At 34.1% G+C, this 27993-nt stretch overlaps 1 protein-coding gene across 2 annotated transcripts; it reads right to left on the minus strand.

Annotated features, from left to right (window-relative positions):
- LOC136824063 (anoctamin-7-like) lies at nt 1–27981 on the minus strand. 2 transcript variants are annotated; one of them, XM_067080219.1, is made up of 26 exons: nt 27699–27981; nt 26283–26420; nt 24506–24653; nt 23958–24079; nt 22271–22453; nt 14424–14480; nt 14162–14228; nt 13360–13472; nt 13134–13241; nt 12731–12867; nt 12071–12183; nt 11527–11582; nt 11113–11249; nt 10767–10810; nt 10313–10409; nt 9687–9853; nt 8176–8396; nt 7337–7532; nt 6757–6868; nt 4420–4474; nt 4056–4153; nt 3674–3798; nt 2733–2938; nt 2174–2313; nt 1788–1878; nt 609–963 (listed from the first exon to the last, which is right to left on the minus strand). In XM_067080219.1, the coding sequence occupies exons 1-26, from the start codon at nt 27849–27851 to the stop codon at nt 778–780; spliced, it is 3270 nt and encodes a 1089-aa protein (XP_066936320.1). In that variant the 5' UTR covers nt 27852–27981; the 3' UTR covers nt 609–777. The 2 variants fall into 2 exon arrangements, with proteins under 2 accessions (XP_066936321.1, XP_066936320.1); XM_067080220.1 differs by lacking the exons at nt 22271–22453; nt 23958–24079; nt 24506–24653; nt 26283–26420; nt 27699–27981 and adding an exon at nt 19830–20110 and having other exon boundaries at nt 1–963.
- Nucleotides 27982–27993: the final 12 nt, after the last annotated feature.

Below are 27993 nucleotides of genomic sequence, written 5' to 3' on the forward strand. Positions count from 1 at the left end.
ATCTGTAAAAAAAAGATTCTTAGCATTCTTTGATAAAGAGAAAAAACTGAAACCAGACCTTTACAACACTTAGTATCTAAAAAGTCTTCACGGAGATGATAATGACGAAAAATTTTGCTTGCTTGGTTTGTTTTCGAAGTCAGCGAACGTTCGCCAGTGGACATGAACATATCAAGGTCCCGGTAGATCCGTTTGAATTTAAAATGTACCGTATTCTTTGATAGCTCCGTGCTTAAGGTTGGCACTATTATGTAAAGCAGAACGTCCTTTTGGGAGTTCCCATTCAATCAGAGTCTCGAGCAATGTTTTGTATTCACAATGTAAGGCTTGCAGTATCTCATGCGTTGAAGGAACCAAAGCAAAGAGATCAAATTATTTCTTGTGTAAAAATCATAATCATGTTAGATAAGGTTGTACAGCTGCTTGTGACTCAAGTTGATGAAAAGGGATAGTTGGATTTGTCTCCCACCACCTTCTTGATATGATTTTTAACATTATTGAGATATCGATATTATTGAAAACGGACATTATAAAAACACCGACATTATGGTTCGACATCCAGGCAACAACTCGAAAAACACAAAACCAAATATGGAAAACAAGAAATATCCAATAGGCCGATGGACATCTAAACTCTTTCGACAACAAAAATTCTCTGGAACCAAATTTGTTTCCGGTGAAACTAAAAATTTCTGTACATTACACCCGATCATTGTTGATCCCCATTTGTCGTGGCAAACACGAAAAAATTTTCTATGTAGTCATAGTAACAGGCGATTAGTGAACAGTTCTAATATCAATATTTTTCTCATCAAGTTCGTCTTCTGAGTTTTCATTGAGTGTCGGGTTATCTGACAATGCTTTCTTCGCTCGGTAAGCTTCTCGTTTAATTGCAACATCCAATTCTTCAGGGATGTCTGGTACCAAGAAATCAATGAAATGATGCGTGGCAAAGATGAAATGCTAAAAAAAGAATAACATTGATGAAAGAAATGAAGAATTTAAAACAACTTCTCAGAAAAGTGCTCTATACCAACAAGTAAGCAGAGCAAATTTCAATTTAAAATACTAATTTATAATATTGACGAATGAAATACATTGAAAAATTCGAAACGCTTCATATAAGAGAAGTTAAACGCTTTTTTTATGAGAATAATTTTATGAGAACGTGAGGCTGAAAACTGGCCAAAATCTAAGAACAAGTTAAGAAAAATCTGATATTCAGCTCTAGAGAATATTTTAGAACAAACTAAATAAAACCAGGACCGAATCAACAATATAGAGAGATAAACTAAGGGGTTTATAGTCATTGTAATCTTCCCCCAATTTTTATTTATGAAGGCTCGGAAAAATATTACGAGAAGGCTGAAAATCTCAATATATTAATAACCTATATATAATATAAATATACTGGTTCTTATAAAAACGCGTGTACGCCACTGCAAAATAATCAAATCTTTTAAACTATTTCAAAGAATCGAATCTTTTGAATTTTGTCTTTGTTTCAGTAAGAAGACGTACATCACTGTCAAGAAAGTCTAATCATGTAACGTAAACTCCTCATCTCTTTCGGTTTCAACTGCCTCTTCGAATTCCAGGAAAGTTTGTGAGTAAACACTTTTAGAATTATAAATTCGTACAGTTTTTCAAACATTATGACAGATTTCTGTTCCGGAAAAGTCAAAATATACAATGAAGGTCACTTAACTGCGCAAGTTGTTAGGGTTGTACAAAACTTTTTGAAAACAAAATCTAAAGATAACGAATCACTTGAAGGATAATTTTACCTCAAAAACAATGACAAAGCCGAGCTTCAGCGCCAACAAATGCCAATAAAACTTCGATAGAGATCCATCTTCATCTCGGAAATCTCGATACCTTATGAGAGAAATAAAATAAGAAGAGTTGAAAGAAGCAAAGAAGATCAAAGGACTTTTTGAATGATGAATTCGTGCATGCTAGACGACTAGTTCAGACACAGTGCAAAAATAATGAAAGGGATAAGGGTAGTCTGTATAAAGACTATGAAAAAGGACACTTTAATCTGAGATTTTAACGAAATTGGATCCTTCTCGGCAATATCAAACTCATTGTTCGCGCAAAGAATACAATTTTAACCCGAGGTAGGAAATTTTCTCTTTCAAATCATAGAGAATAAAGATGTGACGTCTACCTGCAAGGTTCACCAGTGGTATTTGGAGGTGCGTGAGCCAATGAGAAATCAAGATAACCATCCAGTGATCCATTAGGAGAGACTGTCGAACGGTAGAGTAGCTTCGGTAAAAAGTTCGACGTGAAAGCTATTAGAAAAGCCTGTAAAAAAGAAAATAGAAGAAATTTTTGTATAAGAACAAACTAGAGAACAAGTTTAGAAGTAAGAACATTTTAATGCTTTCGGACTCTAAACACTCAATTTCTTGGGAAAATGGAAAAGAATACTCATTAAATAGTGAAGAACATTTTAAGAACATTTTTAGGAGTTTCAAAAAATTTTGGATGTTCTTATAAAAAACGTGAAATCAGAATGAATAAGCTGGTTTCCCTCAGCTTACAAAAAATAAACTTAAAGGTACACTTTGAAAAATGAAAGAATTTCGGCGAAAAAATAAATGTCAAAAATGCAAAATTCACGAAATAAAACCCTCGTATCGGACTAGCTAGGTAATAGTTAAGGTAGTACATAAAAATCGAAAACTATAAAACCGGAAAAATGCTGAAAATATTATACTTACATTGGAGATGACAGCTATCTTGGCGACTGCATCCAGAATATTATACCAAATTCCTAAGTCTTGTGCACGGTCGGCGATCGGCCGCCTCGACTCACAGATCAACTTATTTGAATCGATACGGATTTCAAAAATATTGTTAGCAAGAGCAAAGAATGGTGCAAGAGGGAATGCTGCCACGAAAATGGTGATGAAACCAAATTGAATAACTAAAAGAGACAAAATGTGAAGTGGGTTATTAGTTAGGTTAATTTTCTTTATAAGCGACCAAGTGGCTGAGACTCGAGCCCTATAATCAGCCAAATACTTTTTACAATCTAAATATGGCAAACGATAGAACGATAGAATTTCGATCAAAAAGAAAAATCAATGTCTGTTTTTAGATTCGCACCTATTAGCATGGACATTGTACAATATTAGGGATGGTTATAGCACATTTCTCAAAAATTAAGCTGAAATGCTGAGCAATTTCAGGCCTGAACCCGAAATCGAGGAGGTTTCTTATAGGAAAACAAAATATATAGAAAACTTTGGGACTTATGTCTAATTTAGGTTCATTTTTTTGCAAATTTTGTAGTCCCATGTAAGTGCCATTTTTTCGAAGTTCAGTGGCACAGTCCCCGTTGATCGACAAGGGTAGTACTCCTCCCCGGGGGAGTTGCATGAACCCGGGTAACTAGAGTTTCGAGCTGACGGGTATGTGCCACCCGACTTTCAACCCGCAGACCCTTAGCGAGACTAGTAACGAGGAAAAATTATTAAGGTTTGAATTTTACGATCCTTTTTGGGACTAATTTGACCAAATTCCGTTCTTTTCAGGGGCAAAAAAACAAAAAAATGAAATATTCCTATTTCATCGACGCTTAATAGGACTGAAAATTAATTTTCTAGTTTTTAAACCCTTACAGGGGCAGTACAAAACATGAGCGAAATCGAATGCTTACCCATTTCAAGGTATTCGTCAAACAACCCTTCATTTTCCACCAGTTCGTAATCATCCTCCCATCGTGGTTTCAAATCTACGGCTTTCTTACCACGCTTACGTTTTTTCATCTTCTGTTTTATCAACCTGAAGGATTGAAAAGTTAAAAATTTCAATTTTCAAGTGATACTCTTTTTTTACAAGAACCAGTAAATATTGTCCGAGCCTCGACAAGTGCTTTTGCGATTTTCAAGCAGAATTGCTTGGAGTAGAGCTCTTTTTTCTTAAGTAACTTCCAGTGTTTTATCAAGCATTTCCGTCCATGATCGTAGAAAAGCTTTTATGCCACCTCTAGAATTTTAGAAAAAAAAACTTGAAAACAATTCAAAACCGTAAAGTCTTACGGTATCATGACTTCTTTGACGTTTCCAATGATTTGTTTACCGACCATGATAATGACCAATTGTTGTGCTAATTCGATCAAACATCCACCAGGCCCACACTAAAAGGCGTACAAGAAAAGTATTCTACTCAATTCGGGATAACAAGACGTATACTTACTGCTTTCATCAAGTAATCTGAAATAGATCCAACTTTGAACATCCTATAATTTGGGCTCTTTTAGAATGACCTCAACGATTATAGAAGTAGTTTACACCAAAACTAGCAAAATCAAGCCTGTTGGAGCGCACTTTTTAAATGAATACAGTCTTCTGTTTGCAATTCAAAACAGAAACGGAGCGATAACTAAAAAAATTCAAGTTTTACCTCTTCCATTCTCAAGCCAAACAGTTTGGTATAATTTCCTGGGTATCCAATAAACCTTAGAAAGAAACGGTGGATTAATGAGATGAAATCGGCTGAGCAAGAGACAAGGACAGCTCGCAAAGAGAGAAGCCCCTCGGTTATCACAAAATTATCTTGCCGAAGATTACAAAGGTTCACCATCAAAAACACGAATTCGATAGACTAATTCGAGACCATTTTAACTGAAAACAAAAGAGAATAGGTCTAACCCTATTATTATCAGGCTTTTTCGGATTTTGTATTCTCAAGGGGGGGTGTTTTCCACCAGCCTTGCATAACTTTTCATCTAGAAAAGGTATGGACTTGAAAATTGGCACAAATGTTCTCTACCTTAAAAGGAGTTCATAGAAAAAAATTTGGGTTGATGGCGTCATCATAAAGGTGATGACGTCATCACAAAGTTTCACAATTATCGCTGACCAATGAAAAAGTACTATTCAATAAAATAGCAATTAAAGTTGAACGAATGGAGATTTTTCAATTCTGTTTTGAATTTCTAAAAGCCAAAAGGAATACCTTTAACATATTTGCCGGTTTTTAATATACTAATAAAATCAAGGCTTAAAATCCATGCAGAAAATGAGTAATTTTTTTCAAAAAACAATGACGTCATTTATGATGACGTCAGCAGTTTTTGAAAAATTTTAAAATATTTTTGAAAATTTATTATTGATACCTAAAACCTGTCAAAATTTGAAGTCAATTGGATACCTAGATCAAAAGTTATGCTAAATTTAAGATTTTGGGATTTTACAGGGTTTTAGCTGGATTTTATGATATGCCTGCACAAAAAAGTCATAAAACCTGATCTGGTCGGTGTATAATTGTAAAATTTGGTATACATGCTGCTACTAGGATTATATTAAAAGTCAACAACTTTCAGAGTGTTAAAAAAAATTTTCAATGAGCTATTAGTAAAAGAGTGCCAGCCTGGTGGAAAACACCCCCCCCTGATAAAAATAGGGCTAATTCTTCTGAATTCTCGTCGTGAACACGATTGTTTTGTTTCAGCAAGGAAAACGTTCCAAAAAGCCGTGAAATTCAACAGACATGACAGATCTTTATACTTAGTGTTCAAAGCAAGGTTTTTAGTCTGATAAGGAAAACGGATTTTATACAGCAAATACTTTAATCGGATTAAATTTCGCGAGATTAAATTTCGAGAGCGAAAAAAATCGCGAAATTTTCTGGATTTAATTTTGCGAGTCAGGGTATTGAAAAATTTCGCGTGGATTTAAAGTCTGTCTCAAAATAATTTGCAGCTGGAGACAAAAATGACTGTAACTTTTGATAGAATTCGAATCAAGTTGCGATTTTGTGCTCGTTAAAAAGATATTCGTGAGTGGAATATTATCAAGTAAAAAATTTGAGAAAAAAAAAGGAAAATGAAAATGAAAAATGAAGAAGAAAAAAATCAACTTTTTGTCGAAATGTGGTATAATTACCATTTTCACAGGAGTGACTCTTCAATCTTAGATCATCATCACTGTAAAAAAATTTTTCAAAAATATTCATTCAATCAAAAGATATCAAACAAAGTTTATTGCAGGTTGGTCGACAAAAGGCTGTTTTTTTGTCGTTTATTAACGTTTTTTACTACTTTACAGAGTCAACCAGCAATAAACTTTGTTTGATATCTTTCGATTTAATGAATATTTTTGAAAACTTTTTTCACAGTGATGATGATCTAAGATTGAAGAGTCACTCCTGTGAAAATGGTAATTATACCACATTTCGACAAAAAGTTGATTTTTTTCTTCTTCATTTTTCATTTTCATTTTCCTTTTTTTTTCTCAAATTTTTTACTTGATAATATTCCACTCACGAATATCTTTTTAACGAGCACAAAATCGCAACTTGATTCGAATTCTATCAAAAGTTACAGCCATTTTTTTCTCCAGCTGCAAATTATTTTGAGACAGACTTTAATTTCGCAAATAAGCCTGAAAACAGCTGAAAAATAGCCATTTTTTGCCAAAAATTGAGACTTTAGATTGGTTTCTCCACCGAAAATGCGATTTAAAAATTTCTATGTGGATTTAATTTCGCGAGTCAGGAATCTCACACGTTTTCGCGAGTTTTAATTTCGCGAAAGTGGCAAAAATTCGCGAAATCGCGAAATTTAATCTCGCGAAAGTTAATCCGATTAAAGTCAGTGCAAAATTTTGAGTTATGCAGAATTTTAAGACAGAAAAGTCTTTACTTCTCTAAGACGTAAATCTGTATGAGACGGATGATAAATATATTCAAAATACGGTATTCAAAATTAGAGTTAGAACAGAAGAGTAAACGACTTACTTGCCCTTGAAGAAAGCAATGTAAAAGATGGATGCGTAAAAATTGACGAATTGAAAGACGAAAACTTTGAACGTCAAATTATCTTCATATTCAGTTTGTGTACGATGCATTTCTAAAAAGGGATAGTTAAAAATTAAAATTTGTACATTTATGGCTCATTTACGATTTTACATGCTTGTAAACAATTGTATATTTTATATTAAAGACAATGTTTTTATGATATTCAACGTAGGCGCATAACAGCACGGTTTGGGAGACCACGTCTTTCTTTATTTTTGTTTGATGATGTTGTCTAAGCAGATAATAGTAGACGCGTTTTTAACTGAAGATTAAAAGGAGACTTGGAATACAAAATGTAAAACAGAAAAACAAAAGAGCGAATACTAGTCAATCATGTTTGAAGAAGATATAGACTCGGGTGTTAAAAAAAAAGGAATTGACCTAAAATTGAAATTGTGACTAAGCTTTTTCTACCCGTGCTATGGTCTTCAAACTTCGGAAAGATTAATTAGTATATCTATCATAAATATCCACAGTGTGGATATTTGTGATATATGCGAGCAAAATAAATGGACCTTACCCCAATGAGTCAATGATTGAGCAACTTTCTCATAAACACGTGACAGGATCATGATACACATCAAATTGCAAACAGCACCCGAAGTATTGGCAATTTGTAAAGCACGTTTTGAAAATAACGGGTTGGCTGCTAACGGTCGATAGACTAGTAGTTTGTACACGATAACTCCCAACATGAAGATTAATACCAGTGATACCTATAAGAGCAAGTTTATGTTTATATTTCTTTTCTTTAAAGTCGATGTAAAGTAACGTACAAATTGTACTTAGCTCGAGGCTAATCCAATATCAATTAATTGCACTTGAGTCTCCAGAACTCGAACCTCCATAACTCGGATGTCTCCTTAAGGGGTCCCTTCAGTTAATCATGCCTTAGAAACCAATCTCCATAACTCGAAATTTCCTTAACTCGAACAAATTTTTTCCCCGTGCGTTTTCGATTTATGAAGACTCAACTGTAGTCTAGCTCGGTTTTTGCAAGGGACAAGGTCAAAAGAGAAGTCAACTAAAGAGTTCTTGCACACCCGTTATTCAAAATATGAAAACAACAGAAGAAACTTAGTTAGTTACAACAAATTGAAATCTTTCTTAAAAAGAACATTTCAAAGTCCCCGCAACACACTAAAGGTAATCAAAACTCCACGAAAATATCAATTTTGATTGGTTCAAGAATTTTCGTGGCTGGCCAACGGGAAGCCGTTATAGGAGTGCTAAGGTTCTGATTCCTCATGATTCATTGCAACCATGAAACACCCTATTAGTCTGAAGGTGTTGCAATGAAAAGAGAATCAAATTTTTCAGATGACACAAAATTTTAAGTATAGAAATGTCAACCCGTACCATAGTAATGATAATGAAGATGCCCGAATAGATCCGAGGTGCTCGATCTTTGTCCGGGAAATGTGGTTCGGGTATCCCGGTGACCGGGTTCCGTTCAACTGTAGGTGCCAGGGCTGCGAAGGTTGGCCGAGGTCTTTCTACTTCACTCTCGTAATCGAGGCAATCCCATTGGTATGCCAACGTGATTTCTTTACGTTTCCAAAACTCCAAAAAGAATACAGCTATGGAAGATGAGAAAAAATTATGAAATCAAACACGAATTTTCGATTTACAATATTTCAACGTAGTCAACGTGGCGTTACTTTTTCCTGTATTGTGTCCAAAGTAGAGTTGTAATGCGGTTCAGGTTTCAATCTAGACTCGATAACCTGCATAAGGACTCTGTTGTAAGAAATTGTTTTTGCCAAAGGGCAAATACATAAAAAGTATTCTCAATTATAGTCGAACGTGCGCACCGCACTGGGCTCAACTTCAGATTTTCCCGTTATTAGAAGGCCCAATTGTAACATTTCAGGCCCCAGGCCCCAAAAATCAAAATTTTCAAAAAATGAAAAAAACACCCCCAGATATTCACCCAAGGAACAAGTGTGCCAAATTTCAGCCAAATCGGACCGTTTTTAAAGTCTCCAAGCTGCCAGCCTCGTTTTGGTGAAAAACTCGTCCCCAGGCCCCAAAAATCAAAATTTTCAAAAAATGAAAAAAACTCCCCCAGATATCACCCAAGGACAAGTGTGCCAAATTTCAGCCAAATCCGACCTTTTTGAAGTGTCCAGGCTGCCAGCCTCGTTTTGTGAAAAACTCGTCCCCAGGCCCCAAAAATCAAAATTTTCAAAAAATGAAAAAAACACCCCCAGATATTCACCCAAGGAACAAGTGTGCCAAATTTCAGCCAAATCCGACCTTTTTTGAAGTGTCCAGGCTGCCAGCCTCGTTTTGGTGAAAAACTCGTCCCCAGGCCCCAAAAATCAAAATTTTCAAAAAATGAAAAAAAACCCCCAGATATTCACCCCAAGAACAAGTGTGCAAAATTTCAGTCAAATCCGACCTTTTTTTGAAGTGTCCAGGCTGCCCCAAAGTTTTAGCCTCGTTTTGGCGAAAAACTCGTCCCCAGGCCCCAAAAATCAAAATTTTCAAAAAATGAAAAAAACACCCCCAGATATTCACCCAAGGAACAAGTGTGCCAAATTTCAGCCAAATCCGACCTTTTTTGAAGTGTCCAGCCTGCCCTAAAGTTTTCGGACGGACGGACATACAGACATACATACAGACATTCTCAGATTATAGCTCAACTGAAGTTGAGAATTACAGAGCCTGAAATAAATACCTTTACGAAAGATGAGTGCACAAAATTATCCTTTTTTTATCAACACAGCAGGCGAGATAAGTGCAAGTGACAAAATACAAATTAGCCAGCTCGAGAATGTAAACTTTCTTAATAGTATGTGCCTTTCTTTGGTTTTTGGTGCCTACCTACTGCACGACAAAAAACGATGAGAAAAGAAAAATCTTACCCCAGAACGATACGAAAACAGCAAAGAAGACGGTTGCAGCATTATCAAACAAGTACGATATCATGGCTTGCCCACAACTGTCATCCAGCGTCCACGTTTTACATCCAATCTTTTCATCACATCTCGGACACATCGTAAAATTCTTTCCATTCGCACAAATATCCAAACTGTAGAGGAAAAAAACATGATAGATTTAACGTTTTAGAACTCTACTAGGCCGATCGACGGGGTGTGCCACCGAGGTTATAATGTAATGGAACCAACGTTAGACTCTATTTAATCATCTAGTAATCTATCCAGGTCTTTACCAAAGGCACCCTTTGGAGCTGACTTTTCAAATTTGCGCTTTTTACAAACCAAGCTGGGTCTGGTGGAGGTTAGAAAGATAGCCTGTCCAAAACAGATCAATGATCCACTTTCACCTATTCATGATATGCATCATTGCAATGTCTTCTGACATTACATCACGGATCCAAAAGCTGATTGGTTGTAAGTGACGTAAAACCTGTCAATACGTCACTTGCAACCAATCAGCTGTTGGGTCCATGGAAGAGATTGCAATGGTGCATATCATGAATATCGCCTTCTTCTCATTAAAATAATATTATCATAAATTCTATACGTACGCATCTCTGTTATCGGGGGATTTGATGGTCGCAATACCGTAAAGAAACACTAGCAATCCAACGAAGGAGGGTAACAACAACCATGCTGTATATTGACCTAAATGTGATATGATATAAAGTTAAGTGCAAAATCTTTAGCAAGCAGGAATGAGAATAGCGAGATCGAGGAAGACCATCCCAATGATGAATATAGTACATGAAGAAGTAACTTAAAGGTCTCCGATTCTGAGAAGAATTCATATTAGAAGATCGGTATAGAAAAGACATTAACAATATATGGATGAAGTCTCAGTATTTAGATTCTTCATAGTAAAGTTAAAGTTTTAATCTTCATTTTACATAACATGTTTTAGACTAGTGGGTCTTTCTAGTCTTATCAACAAGTTTTTGTTTGAAAGATATATTTTTGAATACTGACTTAGGAAATGAAAAAGTGCGACATTATCCTTCTTACCTAACCAAGCAAAGTATAAACCAATCTTTTCTCCAAAATATGCCCTATAATATAGAAATTAATTAAGGTATCATATTTGTTCTATATTCTCAAAATTAGTAGTCATTATATTATAGTTTATGTCGACGGGAATTAGGATACCAAAAGGGTGACTGTTTTGAAATAGTAGGTAGACAGATTTTATTGTGTTAAAGAAAAACAATCAATCTTTAATTTGAAGTAGGTGCAAGTTAACACAAAGATTAAAAAGACAACAAAACATCTTATAAAGAAATATTATAATCATTAGAACAATAAAAGATGGAATTTCTTAATCCATTTAAAAAACTCAGAAAAACACTCGTACCTAATGTGATCTAATGGTTGATATTTGAGCCATTTCCCCCATCTCCCCCAGTATGCTTTGAGAACTTGTCGTTGATTGAGTTGTGGTTCATCGCCAGGGCTATCTGGCCCTTCTTCTTTTGGTCTTTTATGAGGTCCCTAAAATTTATTTAATAAAATATTCTCTCCCAATGATATTAATAGATATCATGATGGATTACTCGAGATAAGAGAGATGCCAGATTTGAAGGAAAACAGACAAGTAAGTCATGAGCATGTATCCGAACTCTTTCATTTTTTACAAAAATACGAAATGATGACATCATTTATTGATAAGAAAAAACTTTTGGCTAATGAAAAATTTCAATGAAAATAAAAAAAGTTAAGTTTTTCTATACTTAAAATAAATGTTGATGAATTAAAGCTCAGAACTTACAACATGAAGTGGGTAGCTAGCAACAAAAACACCTTCCGCACACAAACGCTCGATACCTGAAAAATAATTTTTAACATAGAAAGGAAGGATTAATTTTGACGGCTTCAATTTTGATAATAAAAAATTTAATGGGAAAGTTTGAAGTTCGAAATCAATATTTTAGGACATTATTTCCTGATTCGTCAAAAAAAACATAGCTAGGTTTACTCTCCCAGCCCACATAATTTCCCTAGGAAATCATAGCACTTTTTTCCAGACAGTGGAAAAAACCTGTAAGTGAAAGTTGCTGGAAACCCCCTACAGAAATTGAAAATCGAAATCCCAGACCCCCGAATTTTCAAAAACTTCAAAATTTTTGGTTTAATCTTTAAGAGCTTGCCAAATGCTTTTTTCATCGAGGAGTCATTTGAATTAATAGCACCTTTAGTTAAAAAATAATGAGATTTTTTCAATTTTTCACTTTCTGGGTACACTATGCATGCCTTTTTTAAATCAGTCTGAAATATAAAGCTTATTTTCTCTTATATCAATAGTAAATGCTTACCAATTTCACCCTTTTGACGTTTACCATAAGGAGCTGTTTCAAGAATCTCATAACAAACTCTAGTCCTTTCTGTATCTGTAAAGTATGTTTCTGGTTTTTCACTTCCAATAAATCTACATGTAAAGAAAAAATGTAATTATAAATTAATATTTATGTTCAGGTGAATTAATCTTCCATTTATTTAATAAAAATTAGTGACAAGGAAGATGAATGTTGGAGAGACGTACCAAACTTAGCTCCCTTGAAAATAGAATTATACTCATAACAATAAGTAGTCTAAATTCTTGTTTTGCTTGTCATGTTTTGAAACAATGCTTCAATTTTACTTATATGTCGTTGATTCAGAGCACTATGATTTTTGAGAAAATTCAAGATAAAAATGAAGAAGAACAACATGAACTTTATTTATCCTTGATGCTAAAAACTTAATTTTTGGCAAATATCTTCTTTTTCAAAAATTTTTGAAGTCATTTTTGACAAAAATTATAATGGTCTTAATACCATCTTTTCAACGGTATAAAATTTGTTACTATTCAAGTATTTTGGTTAATAAAAGGCAAAAAAGAATTAGTGAATACTTAAAGCAAAAGGACTGTACGCAAGATACTATCTCACTATAATCATCTCAATTAATTGTAAAAAACTGGCTATATTTCTTACAGATGGAATTTATCTGCTTGAAAAGTACATGTGAAATAATCAGGTGGTGGATTAGGTACACCTTCAAAGAATGGATTAGGTAGATGAAATTTTGCCAACATCCTCTCTGACCAATTCACTTTATCTGTTTTCCGACGCTGAAAGAAAGACAAACAAATAAAGTGATATATGGATACAGGATTACAAGGCATGTAAATGTTTCAATTTATCATCTGTCATTTTTCGTCTCAAATCATAGATCTAAGGGGAAGTCTTATCTCAGGCTATCCATTTTTTTGGATTTTTTTCATATTTACTTCAAGAAATTAAACACAACAACAACTTCAGATACTCAAATTATATACAAATTCAATACCAGATACTTAAATTATACTCATAGCAAGAAAAGAAACTTAAAAAATACCTCTAAAGGAGCTTTAAATGATAATTCTTCAGCATAATATTTCAAAACAGGAAAAGGACAATGACATTTCACAAATGTTACTTTCGTTCCTTTGTCATCAGAGGTTTCCTATAAAAATAACAAGGTAAAAATTAAAATTTCTGACACCAAAACTACCATTCTTCATGAATTAAGTATATAACAATTATTATTATTTGACTTTTTTAAGTTGTGGAAAAAAAATCACCTCTTCTGTTTCAATTTTAGATTTCTTGAGATTCCCCAAAAAACGTTCACGAAAACTCAAATGCTTTGGATCGACTTGTTTTCCTTCTTCTTCTGTATAAACTAGCACATAATCTAAAGTAAACAGAATATAAAACATATATATCCCATAGTTCGTTCCCCTCCTTTCTTAAGGGGAGGGGGGTGACACCTTCCAAAAAGTTGAAGAAGGGGGTGGGGGGATTAGAAATTTTCATGAAAAAGGGGGGAAGGGGGGATAGTTTAAGAAGGGGGGCTTACATATATAATGTAGATTATTTTCAAGCACAGGTTATGAAATTTGGTCTTCCTGAAAGGAAGTTTTCTGTTAGAGTAGTCTGAGTCAAAAAGAAAAAAGAAATTTATTATTTCGCTTTCTCTCTAAGATATTTCAACATATAATTTGTTAGCTATTTTTGTCCAAAATCCTTGGGGGATAGGCATTTTAAAGGTTAGGGGGATGCCAAGAAGGGGGATCAGACCCCTTTCCGCACTATGTTAACCTGTAGAACAGTAAACTTAATCATTTTAAATGTTGACATGAACAGAGGGATAAGGGTAAAGTAGACTCGGTTAGCAGGGAGTGGGCACCCAGCCACCAAGTGAATGAAGAAGCACGTATAATTATCAAACAAAGTTAAACAAATCAAACAAAAAAGTACAATGTGTTTGTGTTAAAAAGCTACCTAGTAGGTAAACATACATGTGCTAAAAAAACTATTGCAAAATGTGCCCCATCAATTTATTTGTCTTATTTTGTGAAGGAAACCAAAATAAAGCTTTACCTATTTTTCTTCTACCATCCCTAAAATAGGTGCCTCTTATACCGCTCATATCTTCATCCTCGACATTCTAAATGATAAAAATTAATATTATATTCTACTTTAGTTTTAGTTTAAAAATTTAGGACACAGAGAAAGTGTTTTTTGAAGTAGGTAACTAAATTCTATACTGTAATCAAAATTAATGATTTCATGCTCATCTATCATTCTGGTTGCAACAATAGAAATGGAGACTTTCAAGGAAAAGAGAAAAAAATTCGCATACTTTATAATCTCCTGGTCCACCCTCTCCAAACGTGTTGTATCCACGATTGGACATCTCCTGAAAAAAGAATATGAAAAGATGTGAAATTGTAAGAAATCATTTAACCAATCATGAACCAATCATTTCAAATCTTCAAATTCATTTGATTTCAAATTGGCAGGCACACCCCCTAAGTAAGAATTTTTTGTCACACTTTAGATTTTTATTATTTGGCAGTCTTTTTAAATCTAGAACCATTTTCAAATATGACAGTATTTTGATGCCAGTGACATTAATGAACGCAAAAAAAGAATTTGGAGCTAAAACGAGCTAGAAAATCAATTTTTGATTTTTGAAGAAAAGGTACTTCCAAAGCTATGAAAGATGTGGATGAAAAGCTTGCCAAATGTAAGCATTGTTAAAGATAAGTTAGGTAATTCTTAGTAAGGATTATTAAGCTTTGGTATATAATTAAACTTTATCTTTGATTTTCAGAACATCTTCATTTTTTATTTCACTTGGGAGCAAGACAAAAACTTTCTCAAAAGACCTAACAAATTGAAATTTCATTTTACTCTGACCTCCTTGAGGAAAGAGATCTAATCTGATTTCTTATTGATATTTTACTCAAACATGTATGATGAAATTGACCGAACAACATTTCTGGAAAACGAAAGAGTTTTTTTAGTGTCGGAACCAAATGTTGTGTCACATTTTCATCTTATCTTTCTTTCAATTTATTAATGATAATTGTCATATTTAAGCATTCAAGCCCAAACTGACACTAAACATTATACTGTAGATAATTTGATTACGAAAATACCTCTCCCTCGATGGACTGCGAGCCATTTTCAACATTTTCATTAGAAACATTATTTGAATTTGTAGCAGGCTGTGCATTATTTCCCATAATCCATGGTACATTACAAATCAAGAGGACTAAAAACCCTACTCTAACAAACATTCTTTTGTAATTTTCACTACTTTTCCCATTATTGTACGATAAATTTTGAAATTATGTTCTAGGTCACCATTTTTACTAGAAACTAAATTTAATTTCATGTGATACCATCTTTGTTTTGAGATTAGTTCTCTTTAGTATTTTAACAGCAGCTTTTTAAATCATGCAGAAAAATAGTGCCTTTAAAATTGGTTTGTTTGATTTGCTGCAAATGTTTTGATTTTATAAACAGTGCAGTTATACACAATCAAAACACACTGGAAACCAGACTTGACCTCATTTTTTTGCAGATGATTAATATAAAATAAACAATAGGGAAAAACATTACCTTCATAATTAATGGTTTACGATGCTTTTTAGGTCTATTATTATTTTTTATCATTTTGTCTGTGTACGTTTTATTTACTGCAATATGGAGAACCAAACGTGAATTATTTTAAAAGAATTATGTCTTAGTAACAATAAACTCTCAAACAAAAACACAACTATAAATGTTTGAGTAAAAGATTCCAATTTTACACATGTGTGAAGATTTTAGTATAAAATATAACTCAAATTTCACAAATAATCAGTTTGAAAAAGCAATATGGTTGAGGTATGAACTGTGCACTTTGATAGAATTCATTCAAAATTGAATTGAGCAATCAGGTTTTTGCATGCATAAAACATTATTACTACACATAATTCAGAAATTCAATAAGAAAACATGATTTTGAATTGAAACAGTTATAAATCTAGGCTTTATGTCTAGGTTCAAAGGTTAATCTCTATCTTTTATCTATTTTTTTTCTTTCGGGTGCAGTGTATCATTATCTAATTAGAAACATTGTGTAATAGAGGACAAGCTTACAAATTGTTTATCTTTCCAAACTTAAAAAGGTTTGGATGGGTGCCCTCAAAGACCAAACTCTTTTCTGGGTATTATAAACTTTCAAATAACTTAGACTTTTGGCATGAATAGTTTGATAATAAATGGAATCTTACCAGGTAATCTGAGTTCCCAAGTGGAATTTTGTCAACAGACATATTTGTTTACTTTTTGGTTGGACCCTCTTCTCACTTCAAAAAAGAATTTTTTCAACAAACGCTCTCCACGAAAACCAAACAAAAATAGATATTCACTACATGGCTACAACTTCTCTAATATTTCAAATTGGTCCCTGGAATTTACACCAAAATTCCTTGTTCTTGGACCAAATTTTATAGCATTTTCATAAGTTTTTCCTTCGAAATTTTAATCAATATTTTTTTGGGTCATCATTTTCCAAAGGGATTCGTTCGGTTCTTTATTGTTTACATGTTTTTCCGGGAATTCCACTTTCGTTTTCAACTCTAATCCCCACAATATTTCGGTTTTGTCTTGTTTTGATAAAACGCAGAACGGCCCGAATAGAAGTAAGAAACAATCGATATTTTTTATCGCGAAGAAGAAGGACAGATGTTTTTGGTATTGTGCAAAACATTTCGGTTTCATTTTTTCTTTTTCATCTTTCTTTCAATCTCTCTCACTCTTATTTTCATTTTTCTCTCCTAATATTTTGTTGAAGAGAAGAAAGACGCTCAAGGGAAAAAATTGTTTAAAAAATTCATAAGCATTAAATCCAATAAAAGGCTTCATAAACCAAAAATTGTAGGGTATATGTTATTTTAGGCCAGATATAAAGAACCAGTAAGCTTTAGAAAAAAGTTTTCTTTCTTAACTTCCAGGTCAAAAATCATTCAGTTCATTTTAAAACTTTTCCCTTTGATTCCAGGATTTGGGCTAGTTTGCCCATGCGCGTAAGCGGAAGTGTTCAGGAGTAGTGGCAGTCTGTTTTGTGGTGTGTCAGTAATTTCAGTAATTTCTCTAATTATATGGGGTGGGGCGTACGGGGTTACGATATTAACCGTTCTTTTGTGGCCTTTTGTCGGTGTTACGAATCGATTTCAAAGCCCCGAAGAAGATAGATTTGAGACCCTTGGATACTTGGATGATAAATGAAGCCATTTAAAATTGGGAGTTTTTCCAGCGGATTTTAGGTCCCATACATAAGTTGAAAGTCCGCTGGAAAAAATCCCAATTTTGAATGGTCGATCGTTAACGAGATAAAATCATACAACAACGTGTCCAAACCTTGCAATGTATGTCTTTATGAAAAATACGAAATTTTGAATTACCCTCGTCAAAAAGAACTCCTAAACAAAAGAACTGAACTGGTTTCTAAATGCCGTCATCAAAATAAATTTTTATTAGCAAATTATAAGTCTAAAGATTGACCTTCACGCATATAGAACGTCTGTAGAGAATTTGTATTTGTATATTTTATGTTCCTAGGGATTCATTTCAATTAAACATTTTTTTTCTTACAATCAATTTTTCAACATAAAAATCATAGCATTTGTCATTTTTCATTTGATAGCTGACGATTCGTAAAGGGGCCCGTAAAAGATGAAACTTGTAGTTCTATAATTCAAATTTTGTTTTTTCTTGTACACTGTCGGCCTTAATTATTAGTCGGCCTTAATTATTAGTCAGTCCTAATTTTAGTCAGCTCGTCCAAATTTAGTCACTAAGAGCCGACTTATATATAATGAATAATAGCGGACGAAATAATGAATTGTAGCGGACGTAATGATGTGGTATTCAAAACAGTTGGTTAAGGAAAACTTAATTATAAACCTTTAATTTGGCCCAAATTTTTAGTCGGGCCAAATTTTAGTTCGAAAAATATGCCATTTAGAAACAGATAAAAAGGCTAGATTTAATCCGTAATTCACGCATTCTAAATGTGGCGTAAATCTTAGTAACTACACTTTTTCTTTCTTGACAAAGGTTGAAGGGTCCTCTCTAGAGGGGCTTTAAACTCTGGTTATAAGGTGTTCGAAGAAAAGGTGTTGATGATGTTTCGTTGTCAAACTCAAACTGGACATGGAAAAATAAGAATTTCAGCGATTTTTGCGCTGATTTTTGTTGACCGATTTTCAGGAATACTCAATAACGCGTCAAACGACAAAAGGAGTTTCAACAAAAGATTTGGAACCGATACTCTCATAACATAAATTACATGATTGAAACAAGGTCGTGTACGTATGACCTGGCTGTCCCCACGTTATCAGATAAGAGAATGTCTACTGTATTACTTATTTGGCTTTCTCTAGTCATAGAAAAAGGGGGAAAATAGTTGCGGTAAAGATAACGACTGTAAATAGCAGTTAGAATTTTCGACTTTGAAATACTTTTAATATCGACAGTACAGATAACATTTAAGTCCTGACGAGAATTTCAAATCAAAAGAGAAGTCACTGAGAAGTCAAGCCTGGAAAAACCTTGAAACGTTATAATTCAAAAGAAGATAGAATGAAAATAGAATACAAATATAAGTATAAATCAGGACAAATTAGGCCTGTCGTTAGATAACCTTTGATTCACTACTTGTTGAAGCCCAGCATATAAGTAAAAAAAAAAAAAGATTGAACGAAAAGTAAGATGAAAAATAAAGTAAACTGTAAAAATTACAAAAAATATTTGGCCTTAGTTAAGTCTGACTTTAACTTTTATTCTCATCCGAGATTTGAAGGGCTCATCCGAGATTCAAATTTTCTAAAACGTATCATATCACGATTTGATTATTTACGTTTTCTTTTTCATTTTCCATAGATTTATAATCTTTTATACATTCTCCTCGAAAATATATTTTCAACAATAGCTTTATGAAGGATGCGAAAAAAATTTCTTGAAAATTTCTTTTTAGGAAATCTACAGATAAATACCCATTAAGTGCTAATAATAAAAACATGCTGGAGACTTCGGAAATTTCTAAACGATCTTATAAAAAAGTCACTGAGACGAAAAAAAAAAAAACGTGCAAAATTCTAGCCAGATTCAACTTTTTTTAAGTTTCTCCAAAATGCCCCCCAAAAATACAATTCATTATTTTTATATAAAAATACAATCAATTTTTTTAAATCAGTCATTTTTAAAATCTAAACGACCCATAATTCAATGTGTGAGCAAACAGAAATACACGTTTTTTTGTAAGAATGAACTTTATAAGAATGTCCATAATGAAAATGGTCAAAAAATTAAGAATATGCTAAGAATATCACCATCATGGAATTTGGCCACTCATACTAAGAATGCCATTTTTAGAGCATTCTTAATTATAAATTGCCAATTACCCTCAAGGCTCATTCCTTTCACAAAAATGCCATTTTATGCTTGAGACATATGTACTAAATGTTAAATCTAGTCTGAATTAGGATCATAACCTAAGAAATGCTGTAAGAAATATTTTAGGATGATTTTCCCAAAAAAGTTAAGAATATGGATTTACACCATTCTTATAAAAAAAGCATGTACAAAAACGAAGTCGATACTTTAAAGGTTGCTAGTCACAAGTCCCTAAATTGAAGTTTAGAAATATTGCTAGGTTATGTATTCAATGTGATGTCATACAGGAAACCCAAAAATGATTTAAAAATCTTACAATATCGTTCTTTTCCGGAGATTTTGGACCAATGCCCGTTTCCTCTACGGCTTCTTCCATATCTTGATGTTGCAGTTCTGTATACTTTGTGGCATTTTTATCCCCATCAGGGTTCCCACTGCTTGCATTCTTTTTCTTAGCACTCCCACCGGGGATTTTCAGCTTCATCCCTTCTTCGCGTGCTGATCTCAACATTAAGTTTTGAAAGAGTTGAGAGAGGGAATATCTTTTGAGAGAAGTGAACACGAAACTCTTTTTCGCGTTGTTTTAAAAATAATTTCACAACCAAAATAATATGAACAAAACTCAGCAAAATGCAGAGCTCAAAATCATTTCACACCAACTAAAGTTTTCAAACAAAAGTAAGTCATAGCCAAATTCAACAATACGTACTCTGCTATCCTCTATCTTTGCCTTTTGTTTTAAAGTAAAACTGTATTGACAAAATTGTCATAATATTTTGTAAAATACAGTATATATGGTTTTATCTATCCTACATTTTTGTAACTCTCAACCATCTCTTCGTCTCTTAACTTATCTCCCTTCTGTTATGTGAAACCTCAGATAATACCTATACATCTACTACATCTTACTTTCATTAAATTGAATTTAAAAAAGTATAAAAAAAGACAGTCATTCCAATTTAAGAAACATATTAAGTTAGAATATCACTGCTACACTTTATCCTGACGAGATCCGCATGCTTACAGCTTTCCTTCCAAATCACATCACACAGACATCACAGAAAGATAATTCACATTTTCATAAACAGAGTTCGATTGTTTTTCAAGATTAAGTAGTTTATCTAATTGTCAAGGTAGTTAAAAAAGTAATACGGAATGCATTGATCGTAATTAAGGTTAATCGTCCATGACAAACTTTTTCCCATTCTGTTATTAAATTCGATTAATTTGTTTTGTTTTATATGGACAGGACCGCAACACTTACTTAAACCCGGAACTCATTTTCTATCTACTCGACACGGACGTACTTACGGCTATCTTTCCAAAAGATTGCCCATCATTTGAACACGAATTGACATCATAATTTTGAGATCTGACAAGCCAGATAAATTGGATGTTGAGTGAACTTTCGGAAAGAAAACCGTAAGGACGGTACTGAACCTTAACAACCAATTTCGGAACCAGGCTTTACCGATAAAAAGACTTAAAAATTTCAAATCGAATTTGAGATGGGAAGTCGGTTTAGGCCCATGTTTCACCTTGGTGTTATTCTTGTTCATACGTAGTTTATTAGTCCAAATTCTTAGGACGACTACATCGTTCAGTTTATAAAAGCCAGTTGTCTATATTTGCATATCTCTAAAATACTGAAAAGTTCTACATGATAGTATCATGATTGAGTTTACTTTCAAATCCGTTTGAAAGAGTCGTATTCAGATCAGGACCCGTAGTTATTCAACTTAGATCGTTTATTTGATCTGATGGTTGTGATGTCAATTATTCTCTCTCGGGTAATTTTGGCATGTCTCAAAAACTGAAAATTACCATAATTTTTAGATGCACACGCAGAAAACGACAAAAAAATGCTGAATCGAATTTATGATTTTTTAAACCTTTAAATCTATCATTTTGCCGCCAATTGCGCACGGGCATTTTTTTCCGTTTTAACCTCAAAACCGTCCCAGTCATTTATTTGGTCATTTTCTGTCGACTAATGCGATCTAAAAATTATGGTAATTTTAAGACATGCCATAACTTACCCGAGCTCTTTTTTTACACGCAAAAGGAGCGAAAATGATCAGTCTTTAAAACAGATCAAAATAAAATGGTGATTCTCAAACTTATTCAACTACATTTCCCAATGAGTTCAAATTAGTTTCATCAATGGGGACGAAATTTCACATTTCTCACTGGAGATGATTCGTTGGCCCATTTTCCAGTACAGGGCCCACGCCTCACTTTTTTCAAATAAAACAATATTCTAAAACATCCCGGTTTATACTTTCAATAGCTTCGTTTCTGGGCAAAGTCAGTCTGAAATATCGTCATTTCAAGACATATTAGAGGAAAAGACCATGGTTGCTCCTCCTTAGCCACTATATTTTTGGTCCCTTCCACTTTCCGGATCATGGCGTGTGCCCTTAAGTAGGAAGGAAAGTCCCACTGGGTTTCCAAGCCAAGAATGCGTTGCCTGATGAAAAATTTATGAATCAATGAGGCAATATTATGGAAAGAATGTTGCCTACCATGGTGGGGCGACGAAGAAAATGTTTCACTTTTTACACCCTCAAAACACCTCAAAACGTTATCTAATTGGGGAGAATAATAGTTTTTATGGTTTGATTTGGTCTGTTAAAAGTTGTTCTAATGTACATAAATTTCAATATGGCATGGGCTGCAAAAAAGTGGGAGGGGGCGTTGACGGGCCCATGTGAAAATTATAGAACAGTGGGGAAGAAGTAATAAAGAAAATCTTACATAGACGTCAAGTTTTGTAGAATCTTCATAATTCTGTTGGGCGGTTAACATTCCTTGCGATGGTCTTTTAATCAACAACTTAATAGGTGGAGGATTTACTTCTTGTTTTGAACTTTTCTCGATTGAGTCGAGTATGGATCTTGCAGTAGCTCTGTAAACGTTTGTGAAGTCGATTGAATTGACCTAGAAAAAAAAAAACCATAAATTTCAAAAATTTTAATATGTACAGTTGAGAGTCGACCTGTCGTAGTTGAAGCTCTCTATTATGACTCAAACGATCTTTGTGGTTTATAAGGTGGACCGAAGTATCGTTGATGCTTGAATTAAACAGAGTCTGTATTAGAATGTTATTCGCAATTTTCAGACTTATTTTTGATATCCTCAGAAAAGATGTTATGACAAATATTACAAATACCTTTGATCATTATCACAAAACCACCAAAATTTAATAAATACATTTATAATATCCTTTTGGGTCAGTCGAAAACCTGACCTACCTCTGTGGCACGATCATATGGCCTACCTTATGGCCCACCAAAAAAATCAATTTAGACGACCTTAGACCTTTGGACCACTTTTTTTGGATTCTACACCTAAAAAACATAAAATATCGAAACTTGGGCGAAAATAAAGAAAATGTAGTGTTTCCGGAAACCGGCCGGGTGAAAAAAAAATTTGTGATCCGGCCGCAGACTATGGGTTCATCTATATAGTTCATCATAAAGTAAATCAAGTTGACCGTTCGAGCTATCAAACGTCGTTTGGTTAGATATTCCCGCTTGTAAATCAAGTTTTGTATCTTTGATAAAGTTATTTCAATGATCTTAAGTTATCAAAAGTAGCAAAAAGAATTTTTTTTCCGGCCGGCCGCATGAGAGCTTTTTTCCTTCACCCGCATTCCAGAAACACTACATTTTTTTACTTTCGCCTTGGTGAAAATTTTTTGACCCGGAACGGACTCGAACTCTTGGCCTCATAGTGCGTGGAGCCTTAGGCAACTAACTGACTTCTGGTGAAGCGCTTGGAATTTTTTTTTTCAGGGGTGTCCATGGCTTACCACCGAGCTAGAAAGGGACTCTTTAGAGTATTCTGGGGACTTGAACAAAGTGTGTCCTAACAGAGGTTACAGTGGTTCTTGACAGAAAATTTCTCACTGCGCTCCACGAAACCGGAATCACCCAGGTGGTCTCCTATCCAAGCACCAACCTGGCCAGACGATGCTTATCACCTGACGCAATTAGGTGCTTTCACCGTAGTATGTTTCTCTTTTCCTTGAGTCAATCAAATAACTTTCAATCAAAGCGCGCGAAATCTATGTCAGGAGTATAAATACTCAAAACTTATTTTTTTTGTTTGTTTATTTTAGTCCAGCCTTAGAATTTGTTTTTTAACATTTTCAGAATGATAACAATCGAATCATTTTTTAGAGTTCTAAAGTGGGCCATAAGGTAGGCCATGTTTAAAATATTGACCATCATTTTGTTAATCAAGCCTCTCTTACGGTTGTGTTCTTTGAAAACTTTCGTATGTCACTTATGCTCAATCAATATGGTAAGTCTACATAACTCGAACCTCTATATCTCGAATGGTTCTAACTCGAATTTTCCATATCTATCGCACAAAAATTAGTTCCCGTGAGTGTGTCCGAGTTATGAATACTTATAACTCTATATCGTTGTTACCATACCTTGAGAATTTTGTCCCCAATGTTGATTTTCTTGGTGAGGCAAGCTGCACTATGATTCTTAAAACCAGTGATTGTGATCAATGAATTTTTCTCCGCACCACCGCCAAGTATTACACCAATGTCTATAAAAAAGATTAACTCGGATACACACGGGCGCAAAATACAAAAAAAGAAGATTTATGCTTGAAACGAAGGAAGATATGAAGTACCCTACCCTAAAATTTGTTAGAGTAAGAGAAACTTCGAGTTTCAGAGACAGGATTATAAGTCATTGTTAACTGAAGGGACCAGAAAACTCATTCGAGTCAATAACCATGTTTATGTTCTTATCGTGAACGCCATGGACATGTTTTTAAGCTGGAAAATTCAACGTGGATGTAAAAATTAGCACAATATTTGGTTTGACTATTTTCAGTGGGGACAAGACTTGGAGCATAATTTTCCAGTGGGGACAATATTTTGGCCAATGTTTCTAGTGGGAGGGGTCCAGCGGATCTGTGAGAAGGGGGTTCAATTAAGCCAAGTAGAGATAATGAGAACAAGCTGACCTCGGTGATGTTTCATTTTGAGTTCAACGATGAAAGGTTCTCGCGGTGAGTTCATCCTTGGCGAATTTGGCATAGTTTGTGACCTGTTCTTTCGGTCTGCCAGTGGTATGTCTTCATTGAGGTTATTCAAACTTTCCGATGAAAAAGCCTAGAAATATAGAGTTCATAAAAAAAGAAATGGGACTTGATATAAAGAAAATTCCCGACATCTTTGAGGTAACTGCCATAGATCCTAGCACCAGAACTATAAGTAATTCGTTATTCAATTCATTATTCTCGAAGCAGTACAGTAAATGAATGGCTAAAACTTCCTTGAATCTATTTCTCTTCTAAAAATTGCCTTTTAACGAAAGCTTTGACTTCATTTATGGGTTTTAATCAATTAGGTCAATTAGGGGAGGTATGCGTCCCCCAAGAGGTGAAAGATTATTTGATAGTGGTTTTGGATTGCTAATATATTTGCATTTTCAGAAAAGACATCCTCGTATTGACGCCCATTTTAGATACGGATCTGTTCAGCCCATAGATATCTTATATAAAACACTAGATAGAGCTACGCTTGTCTCCCGAATAGACGGGGGGGATCGGGAGTCCGAATAAACAGGGGGTAGGAAAATTTTCTAAATTCTAAGCGGGGGGGTGGAATAAGAGGGGGGTAATTTGAAGACAGAATTTTTTAAAACTGATATCCATTTTAAAAACAAAAAATAAACTTTAACAAATAAACACGTAAAATAAGAATCAATACTACTTTAATCGTATAAATTTTAGCGAGACTAATTTTAGCGTTTTAGCGAGTTTTCCCTATTTTCGCTAAAATAAATTTTTTTGAAATCGTGATTCGCTAAAATAAATCCAAAAAAAATCAAGATTTTCACGACTCGCTAATATACGCTAAAATTTCTACGATTAAAGTAACAAAAAGGAAAATTTTAACAAGTTTGAGGTCCATCTACACTGTAATAAAATATTGTATTATTCGAATTTAATTAGCAGGGGGTCTTAATAAGAGCGGGGGGGGGTGGATTTTTTTTTCTCTTAACAATAAGCGGGGGGACGTCTATTCGGGAGACAGGAGTACTCTGTATTTCCCAAGCAACGGCAGGTGAAGCAAAATAATGCACTATCTTTGCTGAAAGTAGCTCACAGTTCGGTACAGGCAATTCGTTCAAACAAGCAAAAAAAACCTGAATGGCGCGAAGCGAAGAAGCGAAAACATAGGCTTAATCGATCAAATTGCCGTCACCGAACTATAGTCTACTTATCAAAGATGGCAGATTATTTTGATTTAAATAGGGGCGGGGTAGCTCTATCTAGTGTTTTATATAAGATATCTGTGGTTCAGCCCATTCACCTTCCCATTCCTGAAAATATAACAAATTAGTAACCTAAAACGACCATAAAAAATTGTCACCTCTTGGGGGACGCATACCTCCCAAATTTTCCTGCTCTTTCCAATAAATTTAGTTCACACTTTTTCAATGGCCCCTAAAATGTGATTTTGAAATTTCGGTGATTTTCCTAAAGTATTTTTGAGATTGAATTGCAATTTTAACAGTATTTTGAGCTTGAAGTTGCTTCGATATAGTTTTAAAGTATGTCATCGGGAATATAATGCTGTTTTGTGTCTTATAAAATGTAGATTTGAACAATATGGAAATAAAAACGGGAAACTGGTTATGTTTGTTACGATTGGAGTATTCCGGAAAACTCTACTTGCCATTCTATTATAAGGAACAAGGTTTGATGTTGCCAGTTTAAATCTAAAGAAAAATACCTTGTATCGACTCTTCTTAGTGAAACCTCTTGGTTTGAATCTGCGTGAAGATTTATTTGTTGGTGATGGTGTGGCAGAATGTGGATCAAGTTGCTCATCGATTGCCGACAGTAATCCATCTCTCTTCTCATCTTCTTCCTGAGGGGAATCGAGGAAGTAAAAAATTGGAGAAATCTCGTTAGTACACTCTTCATATTAATTACTACTAATCAAAGAAAAGGGGATTTTACCCAGGAGGGGCACTGACCTTAACGGCTGACGGGGACGTGTCGCTAGAGTTGGACCCTGTCAGATATGAATATCTGGTAAATTTGGAACCCTGTGGTGAATCGAGAAAGTAAAAAATTAGAGAACTTCTCGTGATTTTTCTTCTTTAGTACACTCTTCATATTAATTACTACTAATTAAAGAGGAGGTGGCTTTAGGCTTTAGCGCTCGATTCACGTCTGGTCCAACCAAGAAAATGGAGCTCAGTAGAAAAAAACCTTTAGACCAAATCATATTACCTTCTTTTCATTTTCGTCAGGCGTTGGTTTACGCTTTAGAGAAAATCGTTTCATGTTTTTTTCCAGTAAGAAATTGTCAAACAAATTGAGATGAAATGAAATTAATCTTTCAATTCATTACGTGATCAAAGTAAAGACGCCAAAATTTCACTTCCCATGTAAAATGTCAAAAATTAACGAAAAATTGAACTCATCAAAAGACCAAAAACAAAACAATCTGAAGAACGAAGAGAAGAAATATTCTTCAACTTATTCAAATTATGATTTTGAAGATTTTATCAGGCAAGTGTGAAAATCTTTTAAGAAATTCAATTTCGCATTAATTTGACATGAAAATATCGAATAAAAATCGCGAGTTAACAGCTAGAACATTGGGATTTCGATCATTCATTTTTTCTGAGTTAGCACTTTGGAGGTATCAAATGAAAACAAAAGTATTTTCCAACTTGTCCAACATACTTCAGAGTAATTGTAATTATTTAATTTTAATTCAATTTGATTTATAAGTTTTATGCTCACGAAACTTATTCATAAATTTTGCGTGATCGCGAAAAATCCAAGTTCACTTTTAATCCAATTGTTTGATAATTTTACTCCACAATTAGTATGCGCTATGCGTTTTTTTATAAGAACAAACTATATAAGAACATAAGGCTTCGCTGGCCAAAATGTTAAGAACAAGTTAGGAAAATTTTAAGGCTTTGTAGACTCAAAATAACCCTATTTCTTAGGAAAATGGTCAAAAACATTCACAAAATGGTCAAAATAAGAACATGTTAAGAACATTTTTAGGCTTAAAACTCAAAAAGTTAAGAACATCCGAAGGTTTCAAAATTTTTAGATGTTCTAATAAAAAAAGACGTGTAGTCGACTGACGATATTAATACGAAAATCTATCAATAAAGCATACCGTTAAAACAAAAGAATTACTGTGTCTTTTGGAAGGTGACAGCAACGATCTTGTTTCGTCCAAAGCACTATCTGAACGTGGGCGGTCGTCGTGCTTATGGTGGTGATGGCTGTCTATTGTTGGTTGTGAAAGAAATGTCTTGTATTTCTTCATAATGATTGTAGGGGTGTTTTTCAAAATAAAACTGAGTTGGTCTTATTCTAAGGTCTTTCAAGAAGAAGCTTCATCTCTTATACATTCTTTGTCTCTCTTTGATAGCCTCCTCCTGGGGAGGGGCCGACACCTAAAACATAAG

The sequence above is a fragment of the Clytia hemisphaerica genome, unplaced genomic scaffold (assembly GCF_902728285.1).
Source record: "Clytia hemisphaerica strain Z4C2 unplaced genomic scaffold, Clytia hemisphaerica genome assembly, whole genome shotgun sequence".
Taxonomy (NCBI): domain Eukaryota; kingdom Metazoa; phylum Cnidaria; class Hydrozoa; order Leptothecata; family Clytiidae; genus Clytia; species Clytia hemisphaerica.